The sequence below is a fragment of the Doryrhamphus excisus genome, linkage group LG8, assembly GCF_037039965.1.
Source record: "Doryrhamphus excisus strain RoL-2023G ecotype Guam linkage group LG8, RoL_Dexc_Guam_v1.1, whole genome shotgun sequence".
NCBI classification, from domain to species: domain Eukaryota; kingdom Metazoa; phylum Chordata; class Actinopteri; order Syngnathiformes; family Syngnathidae; genus Doryrhamphus; species Doryrhamphus excisus.
Window position 1 is genome coordinate 10,434,696 of NC_136364.1, and position 10,055 is coordinate 10,444,750.

General features: G+C 44.2%; 2 protein-coding genes across 2 annotated transcripts; one reads left to right on the forward strand and one right to left on the reverse strand.

The window, feature by feature from the left end:
• Positions 1 to 76: 76 nt before the first annotated feature.
• Positions 77 to 4,713, forward strand: fkrp (fukutin related protein). The gene is made up of 2 exons (XM_058080529.2): positions 77 to 683; positions 790 to 4,713. Exon 2 carries the CDS (start codon positions 878 to 880, stop codon positions 2,462 to 2,464), a length of 1,587 nt encoding a protein of 528 aa, XP_057936512.2. The 5' UTR covers positions 77 to 683; positions 790 to 877; the 3' UTR covers positions 2,465 to 4,713.
• slc1a5 (solute carrier family 1 member 5) lies at positions 3,180 to 9,098 on the reverse strand. The gene is made up of 8 exons (XM_058080528.2): positions 8,459 to 9,098; positions 6,646 to 6,688; positions 6,476 to 6,544; positions 6,242 to 6,408; positions 5,929 to 6,162; positions 5,604 to 5,798; positions 5,387 to 5,521; positions 3,180 to 4,587 (listed from the first exon to the last, which is right to left on the reverse strand). The coding sequence occupies exons 1-8, from the start codon at positions 8,986 to 8,988 to the stop codon at positions 4,377 to 4,379; spliced, it is 1,584 nt and encodes a 527-aa protein (XP_057936511.2). The 5' UTR covers positions 8,989 to 9,098; the 3' UTR covers positions 3,180 to 4,376.
• Positions 9,099 to 10,055: the final 957 nt, after the last annotated feature.

Genomic DNA, 10,055 nt, shown 5'->3' on the forward strand with positions numbered 1-10,055 from the left:
TGTTTGCTACTGGGAAGACCCACCGTAGGTGACAAATACAGGGCTAGGTTTTTTGTAATACACAATGAGCGCGTCGCAAGTGAAGATAGTTTCCTGCCATTTTGTGAGCAGGGAACGGTTTATGCGGAACAAAGTGAATGGCAGTTAGCTACGATCTAATACACATTTATTAAATCAATGTCTAGATTCATTGTTTATCTGCTTAATCAAGCGAGAATGACTATCAGATCCGTGGAGACGAGACGCATCCACAATTCGCACCATTTCAAATCATCGACCTACTAGAATTGTTTTAATATTCTGTATTTAGCATATTTTTAAACCACTGCGGTGATTTAACATTAACAGTGATTGTTTTGACTTTGGTTTGAACCTTTATTTTGATTAACTCAACCCGGTGGTAATCCTACTCAACCCGGAAGTAATCATATTAGCTGTATCCATGCTAGCCAATTGACTGTAATGCCAAACACGAAACACTTTGTGTCGTCCTTGCCCAATGTAGGCGAACTATTCGATCATATGTTTCATTTTAAAGGATATGTGTTTACAATTTATCCACAATGCAGTTTAATTCGCACCCCCCGTGCTTCTAGGCAGTACCTAAGTCGAATTACAGATGGAGGAGCAGGAGTACCGGTGGTGATGCTGACGTTAGGAGATGTGATACCGTTCACGAGTTGGTGCGTTCTGATCGATTCGCTCCTCGTGACTTCCAATCATATTACATTCTGTATGGTATGTTCATATTTTCTACTAAATGACCCTTGCTTTTCCTCCAATTCACAGCTCGGAATCCACTGTCGGCCATGTGACATCAGTGGGGTGAGGTTTGATATCTTTCATTTAAATAGCAGTGTGTACACCCCTGGGGGCCATGCGTATCACTTTATGCCAAGGCGTGTTAACCGGAGCCATCCTCATCAACCTCCTCATCCTCTACTATGTGTCCCGGGCACAGCAGCAGATGATGGAGAAGAGGAGGGAGCACGGCAGGGGCACCAGGAAAGCTGCCTTACCCGCATCTGCTCTGGGGGCAGGCATGGGGCCCGTAGGTGATCCTGGAAGAGCCGTCGTGGCCCCTCATAGCCGCACTCCTCGTGTGACTGTGCTCCTCAGAGAGTTTGAAAACTTTGAGAATTATGTTCGGGATGTGGCCAGTTCATTTCTTAGGCAACGACCTGAACTTCCTTTCCTGGTTATGGCTGACACACCTCCGTACCCGCCTCTGGTGCTTCCCGATGGCGCTCGGCTTATGGTGCTCTCACCAAGCCCGGATCAGCCGCCGCAAGCTCACAGGCCAGAGTTCCACGTCCAGACAGAATTTGCGCTCCTGGTTCCTGACGGCGTGGAGCTGGAGCCGGCCCGAGCTATTGAGAGGCTGATTAAGGAGCTGGAAGGTGAGGGTGGGGGTCCAGTGAGGCTGGTGGCGTCACCTGTGCTAGCTCGATCCGCCGTGGAGTGTCTCCACTTGCGGGTGAACCTTCGAGAGTGGACTGCCACTTACTCGACCGCTGCATCTGGGAGCAGTGGGAGTGTGTGTACGGCCTTGCAAGGAGATGCCGTGGTCCTCATCCGCACCGAGGATCTTTTTAATCTCTCTGTGCCACTCGGGAGGCCCCTTTTCTCCTCACTCTTCATCCAGACCACTCTGAGGGGTTGGAAGGTTAAACTCCTCGAGAGCCCGTGTTTCTCCGCCAACCGCCGGCCCCTCTTCAGCTCAGCTCACAACCAGTGGAAGGCCGACACTCGCCTGAAGGAGGCCACTGGGAAGTTGATGAGGAGCTTTGGCGTGAAGCGTGTCCTGTTCCCCGAGGGGAAGGAGCAGTGGCATGGCTGCAGTAAAGAGACTCCTCGCTGCTTCGGCACAGTGCAGGACGACACCCCCGATTATCTCTATCTTGATCGCTGGACGCCGCCTTGTTGTCTGCGCGCTCTCCGAGAAACTACCAAATACGTCATCAACATCCTGGAGAGCTCCGGGGTACGCTACTGGCTGGAAGGTGGGAGCTTGCTCGGAGCCATCCGCCACCAGGACATCATCCCGTGGGATTACGACGTCGACTTGGGCATCTACCTGGAGGACATACCCAACTGTGATCACCTGAAGAACCTGGACTCGGGCTCTTTGGTGGATGCCAACGGCTACGTGTGGGAACGTGCGGTGGAAGGCGACTTCTACAGGGTGCAGTACAGCGAGGCCAACCACCTGCACGTGGACCTATGGCCCTTCTACCCCCGGAACGGCATCATGACCAAAGACACGTGGACCGAGCACAAGCAGGACGTGGAGTTTCCCGAGCACTTTCTCCAGCCGCTCATGCCCATGATGTTTGCGGGCGTCACCGCCTACGGACCCAACAACCACAGAGCCTTTTTGGAACTCAAGTTCGGAGAGGGGGTCATTGAGAACCCCCAGTATCCTAACCCTTCCAAGAAAGGTCTGGACAGGGCCAAATTATGAGGACATTAGTTTGCAACATCGGACTCTTAGCTATGCTTTTTGAGCAGGGACATTCTTTATCAGTTGGCTTTATGTGGATGTGTCGTGCAATAAGATGTTTTCCCTTTTCCTCATATTTGATGGAAAGCACTGTGCAGTGTAAGATGTATACTCATCTTGTTTTTGCACTGATTTTGGTGACAGTTTTTGCACGTTTGATGAATGCATGGTACTGTATAACAGAGCTATTCAACTGGTGGCCCGTGAGCCAAATCTGGCTGTGAATGACGTCAACAACTTGTGAGCGACTTTTACAGCAGATTCCTTAAAACAGCAGTGACGGTTATTCATGATTAACCCATTTTGTATGTCAATATTTCAACAAAAAAAAAAATTGAAGGGTGAATTTTGGCTCTCCTGAATGATGTGGCAATCCAGAGCAAGTTAGTAGAATATTCCTGCTATATATACACCATGATTGGTGTATGTGGAATAAAGGAAATAAAGATCCTTTAAATGTGCAGTGTGAGGTCATCTAAAATACGGCTTCTTGGGAGAAGCCGTAAGATATATTTGATGACAATGCAAACAGGAGCGTTTTCTTGTCAGATGTTGCACTGCATGTATATCCTATCATTACAAAAAACAGCAGTGTGTGTAAAGCATCCTACATTTCACGCATTCCTAAGTGGTAATATGCACCATCCCTTTTGTCTATAAATAAGCTTTCATACTGTTGTCATAAAAAAATTTATTGTTGACAACCCAAAAGGCAGACTTTCATGTGCATAGACACTTCAAGTATAAATATTCAACATAACGGAAACCCAGCAATGACATTGTCCACACAACAGATCTTGGACCAACAACAAATTTGTACTATTGGACGTATCATGGTGTCATTTGGCTCATAATGTCCTCCAAGTGATAGTAACCTAGAAAAATCACAATAGGTGACAGAACGAGCATGAAGAGTACCATTCACCTGCTAAAAAAAAAGAAAAAGACAAAATCCCTGTACCCAAGTGGAAGCACCTGGAAGACATACAAAATAAAGCCCAGAAAAAAATATATAAAATATCTATAAAATAATAAAATGATCTTCTCAGATGAAAAAGAATCACTTTGGAAATCCAACAGTGACAAAATATCTTTGGATATTTGACTTAAGATATACACATTTGACCTCTGAGGTCAATAAAATTATTTCCATACTGTCATTCGCCAGCAGGGGGAGTTAATCATTAAAAAATGGCATTCTAATATACCGTTGATACCTAAATAAAGCTTTCAAACTCATCTCTGTGCTCTGCTGTGATACGAAAGTTGAAAAAAACAGGCCTGAAAAAGGACATTCTAATATCCCCCGTTGATACCTTTGTATAAATAAAGCTTTCAAACTCATCTCTGTGCTCTGCAACGATACGAAAGTTTAAAAAACAGGGCTGAAAAACTAACTAAATAAAAGGGATTATTTTTGGTCTTTAGGAGTTTAGGAGGGAATGAACAGTCTTCAAATCGGTAGAGCCTGAGGTCGGATTTTTTTTTTTTAAAGAGGCATAAATGGCTTTGACATATCGCTTTTATGTTTTATGTTTGTTTTTCCCCGCATATGTAATGAAGTGACCTGGACATATTTGAGAAGAATTAGCATAAAGGACCACCAGTTAACCACCACAACACATACAACATACATGAAATAAACAATTTTCAAAAGGATGAAGATGCCAACCTTGGCAAACTTCATCGATTTGTGTTAATATCCGAGGTCCAACTTGTCTTTAACCTTCAATAAATTACATTACAAATACAGTAGTCCTTCACGTCCCAATGGGTAATCACTGCTGACCTAATAGCGCTGCAAAAAATTGTTGGAAAAGTTGTCCATCATCAGCTTCCACGGGAGAACCAGGTCAAGCGGCTTTATGTTTTTTTACACCATGTCATTCACATTGTTGCTCACTGCATCTCCCGCCCCACCTTGTTTTGTCATCAGCGGCGAGCGTTCTGCTGCAGGGTCGACATCCGGTTTGACTTCCATCAGCTCCACTCCTTCCTGTTTGGGCGTGCGGTCGACGAAGAATTGCAGGAGCCCGGCTCCGAAGGCATCGCCTTCCACGTTGAGCACTGTGCATGTGCGGTCACTAACGACAAAAGATGAGAATGTGTGATTTTTTTAATCAAATGAAGCATTCTCCCCCACTCCTTGATACAGTCATACCAATAATAAAGACAATTCATTAATGCAGTGATTCCCAAAGTGTGGGCTGTGGTGGTACTGTAGGTGGGCCATGAGAGGTCATTAAAAATATGATTCATTTTTGCAAATATTATTTAAAAACATTTTTTATTGTAAAATATTATTTCGCGATTTTAAATAATATATTTATAGGCCTAAGTAATAACTTATTGATTGTTATTGACCTGTCACAATATTTTAGGAACCTTATACAGTTTATGATTGGAACGTAGCTCTCTGGTCATCTGCCAGTCTTGGATGCAGTTATGAAAAGTATGATATAATTATTATAATTAATTCTGTCTTGTGTGTACACCACAGATTAAAAGTTTGGGCTTTCTTTATCCCCCTGCTTTCATTTCAATCCTGAATCTTAACAATAATATTATTATTATTAATAATAATAATATAATAATATAATTATTATTTAGATTAAGGGGGCCGTTATTAAGACCTTATTAAGATTAAGGGTGGGACTGAACTTGGGTCTAATAATAATTATTATTATTATTATTATTATTATTATTATCATAATAATTTCGGTTTGAATAATAATGATACTAATCATAATTATTATTATATATACTATATATATTATTATTACTACAAACAATCCCCTGATTGGGGACGCCGATCAGTCCTTTGCGGTCTTACATACACCAAGTGTCGTAGTGTTGGACTACGGTAGAAAAGTGTGTACTCACACAAGCCAATCGACAGCCAGGATGAGGGAGATGTCATTGGTGGGCAGCCCGATTGCCTCCAGGATGATAGCGAGGGTCAACACCCCTCCGGCGGGTATACCAGCAGCTCCGACGCTTGACGCTGTGGCGGTCACTCTGATTGGAGGACAGAAGAAGAAGAATGAGCTCCACAAAGCAAACTTGAAATTCCGGTGCATCACGAGCAGTCGACACTTACAGGATGGTAATGATCTGGATGAAGTCGAGGGGAAAGTCGTTGAGCTGAGCAATGAAAACGGCCGCCACGCACTGAAAGAGAGCCGCGCCGTCCATGTTGACAGTGGCGCCGATGGGGAGGATGAAGCGGCTGATTTGCTTGGAGATGCCGTTATTTTCCTCCACACATTTCATCATCAGGGGCAGAGTGGCGGAGCTGAGTTGGGACGAGAGGAGAGACGGATATTACATAAAACTGCTGCTAATCACAGTCTTATCAGTAGTGGTGTTCCTCTGGGTTCTTTTCTAGAACCCCACATTTTTGGGGGAGTGTCCACTTTGGATACCTGGAGGCTGTTCCAAAAGCTGTGGCCAGAGCTGTGAATATCCCCCACAGGAAGGTGTACGGGTTCTTCCTCGTGATGATAAAGTAGATAGCGGGCAGGACGAGGATGCCGTGAATGGCGTGCCCGACAATGCAGCAAGCAATGTATTTCCCCAGGCTAGCAAACAGCGTGCCCACGTCGTCCATCTCCACAATCTTACCGGCAACAAGGAACATGATACCGAAAGGGGCATACCTACAAAGAGAGATGGTCACGACCAAGAAAATGGAGACCGCGGAGTGCAGACACAGCAACGGGGTACTTTCTTCCTTACCACATGATCCAGGAGACCAGCACCATGGTGGCTTCATTGAAGGAGTTGAAGAACTTAATCAAGATCTCGCCTTCCTCCCCCAACTTCCGCAAAGCCACGCCAAACACGATGGCGAACACCACCAGACCGAGAATATTCATACCATCCTGGTCTGTTCCAATGGGAACCTACATTAACACACACCGTCAGTACACTGCAAACCATCACGGGTCCACTTCATGTTCCTGTGCTCACCTTCTCTACAGAGATGTTGAGGCGTTGAATTTTTTCAGTTGCGTTCACCACCTTGTAGCTGGTTGCGTACTGTAAAGATATGCTTCAGATCAGATTGGATAACACATGGATGATATTGTCTTATTTTGTTTTCTTTATTCTAAAAAGGCGTAAAAAGATGCGGTACTGACTGACTGGAAGGCAGCAGACACCAGGTTGGAGGGGAAGATGTTTCTGCAGAAAAAAAAAAACAACAACACGTGCATCACATGAGACGTAGCATAATTTAACTGGTAGAATAATCCCCCTTTTATCCCCCCTCGTCTAATACGTAGCCACACTATACTGCTGACTATTCTGTATGTTTAACTCACGGGTCAGCAACCCGCGGTTCCAGAGCCGTATGTGGCTTTTCAGCCTCTCTGTTGTGGCTCCCTGAGCAATGCTTGAATATTTTTTACCACCCGAGTGGGGAAAATGCACATCTTTTGTAATGAGTTTAAAAAATCCAACTTTGTGTGAGACCATGAATGCATCTTGACTGAGTTCTGACTGGATGAGCACGAGGATGAGCAGACAGGATGCTATTCAGTTCTCTCTCACACAGGTAAGCATGGAGGAAAATAAGTAATACTTTTCCAGAGCTATTTGACAATTCTAAAAAATACATTTGAGATAATTTAAAAACAGCGGCATGGGAACTTGTTTGCGTCAGAGTAAACAAATCAGGTAAGTTTACAGTAGTTTACACATACATTTATGTAAGTTTATCTCCAATACTAGGAGTACTCCAACTCGTCTTTTCTTATCTGAACTACTTTGATGCCCCCAAATTCCCTCCAATGTTGTTTTGAACAAACTATTTTGCGGCCCCAGGCTATTTTTTTTAAGTGGACTTTTTTCATTGTAAAGGTTGCCGACCCCTGATTTAACTACACCGTAAAGCTACCAAGAACAAATCCTATACCCCCCCCCCCCCCCCCCACTCTGCTCTTGGTAATGGATTTAGAGTAATAAGGCATTAACTTCACATGCTCTCCTCATTTTATTCCCCCCAGACGCATCCGGATTAAATGCGGTCATGTGCCTGTGTGACAGGCTAAACGCTGCTTTCTTCGCATTACAATTTTATTAGCAAAAAAAAATGTTTTTAAAAATCTCACAAATGTTAGGACTTTATTTTTGTTAAATGTTATCCCTCAGTCGTAATCTGGCGAGATAGTGTATGCCCTGAGGCCTTTTGTTGTCATGGTGTTGGGTTTCATCCCACATGGGGTGGTATTGTCCCAGAAAGAAAGCATGTCACCACAAGAGACACTCGCATTAATAAGACACAGGTTTGGCCAACTGTTCTGTTAGCATAATGCATAAATGTGACTTTACACCACCCCACCTTCACTGCATGCTACCAAAGCACAACAATACCACATTCTTACACCTGTAGGACACTGTTAAATGGCTGTATGACGGAAACAGTTTCACCCTGGAACGGATCATTTAGATTTGCCTTGTAAAAAGCTGTGTTGTCTCAATGAAAACATTGATTTCTGCAACTGGCTGTGAGCGCTGCCATGATAAGAGGATGGACGTTGAAGACCTGGGTAAATAAGGTGCAGGTAGGGTTTGTTAAGTGATTTCTGGTCAATGACACGGTGCTTCATTTCCTGTTCCTGACGTGAGAGACAGAGGGAGGTTGTCCCAACAGTGTTTCATCATATCATCTTCTCGAGCGTGTTTCCTCCAAGTGTGTTAAAATGTGACTTATGTGAATAGTTTCAAAGTATAAGACTTTGAGGTGAGTGTGACAAGTGACCCTCTCGCCCCCCAGGGTGTTAAGTGAGAGCACAGCAACATGTGCTGCTGATGCAACCGCTCTTGTTTATTGCAGCTAGCTAGCTTGCTCCACAAGAAACTAATACTAGTAGCGCCGACTTGTTCCCACTACTATGTCCTACACACGGTAGTAGTACACAAGACAACGTTGTAATGTACACATTGACTCACCTAATTAAATCCAAAAAAGAGTCGATGACCTCTTTGGATTCCGGCACGCTGTCGTCCAAGCCGGGCACCTTCGGTTTGGTCATAGCGACCGAGCCCGGGTTGATGATGAAAGCCATCACCACTCCAATGGCCGAGGCTATCAAGGTGGTAACCAGGAAGAAGAGCATCGCCCAGCCGCCTAACTTGCCGAGTGCTTTGGGGTCAATGCTCGCCGCTCCGGACACTAAGCTGCACACCACCAGGGGAATTATGATCATTTTCAGCAGCCGGATGAGCAGCTCGCCGGGGAAGCCGATGTAGATGACCTGGGTGCGGGTGAGCGTCACGCTCCGCACGCCGAGGCCGATGAAGACGCCGATGATGACTCCGACCACGGTGAGGATCACCAGTAAATTGGCTTCCACGATTCGCTTGAGGCGCCGGGACAGCGGCTCCCGGGTGCCGCCGCCACCGCTACGACCCTGGGACGGTCCGTTGGTCAGTCTGTCCTCGCCGTTGGACGGCTTGACTTCCTCTAACATGTCCGCCATTGTGACTTTTGAAAGTTTCTCCCGGAAAGTTCCGACAGTGTGTTTGCGCGCGGAGAGCTGCCAAGCGTCCGTCAAGCAGTCCGGCGCTTGTTTTGTACACTTGTTTGACGTAACGCTGAGTGACGTAAACACAAGGCGTGGTCTCCTCTGACATTTATACTTCACCGCTTTTTGATTTATTTCATTAATACAAACAATGTTATCTATGGCCAAACATTATCTATTGTTTTATCTCCCCGTTAGAAAATGTGACACTTAAACAGCAGAAAATGAAAAGACATAAAGAAGGGGTACTGCCGCCTTTTCTACGGTGGCCGATGAGGGTCAAGAGAGACATACCGTAATTCAAAAGGAAAAACAACAAAACAAAAATAAAAAAATAAACACATTTTATGTGGAACCCATAAAGTGTACGCTTAAAAAAATAGGAACACATCCTGAAATTCCACATCGTGTGTGGTGAAGCTATTTAATAGTTTCCCTGTTTGAACTGACCAACTGAAATAAATTCACTTTTCGAATATATCCTAATAGAAAAGCATGATGTATATTTTACAGTGTGTAGATTTAACTACGATGTAAGAGAAAATCATTACAGCCTTAATTGCATCATCATGAAACTACTGACAAATATTGCATCATATGGAAAATATGATTAGTCCACCCTTGTTTCTTCATTTTATTGTTCTTTTTAATGCCTGGCACAGCTAAAGGTACCTTTATTTTGATAAATATAATGATATATATAATGATAATGAAGAACGGAAGTGATTTTGGTTGTTATCAACAAACTTAAGTTAAACCTCTGTTTTTGTTATCATTACATCTTTGCAAAAGAAAAATACCTTTAGTTGTACCAGGCATTCCAATGGATCAATAAACTGAAGAAAAATGTGGTCTAATCAGACGTATAGCAGCTACTTTAGATATGTCGCCATCATCTTTACCTGTGTAAGACTTTCATGTTGTTTTCCAGCATGGCTTAAGGATCTCATTAGACAGTGCAGGTGTATCAATGAAGGGTCCGCCAGCACCTGGAAAGAGGATTTTCAGTTGGAGCCTGTTCC

What these genes read in the sequence shown, in the direction of transcription:
- slc1a5 (XM_058080528.2), bottom strand. Translation starts at nt 8,988, where the DNA reads ATGGCGGACATGTTAGAGGAAGTCAAGCCGTCCAACGGCGAGGACAGA. An exon ending in TCTTTTTTGGATTTAATTAG is followed by an intron (nt 6,689 to 8,458) that starts GTGAGTCAATGT and finishes TTTTTTCTGCAG; the next exon opens with AAACATCTTCCCCTCCAACC. An exon ending in ATCCAGATCATTACCATCCT is followed by an intron (nt 5,522 to 5,603) that starts GTAAGTGTCGAC and finishes TCCTCCAATCAG; the next exon opens with AGTGACCGCCACAGCGTCAA.
- fkrp (XM_058080529.2), top strand. Translation starts at nt 878, where the DNA reads ATGCGTATCACTTTATGCCAAGGCGTGTTAACCGGAGCCATCCTCATC.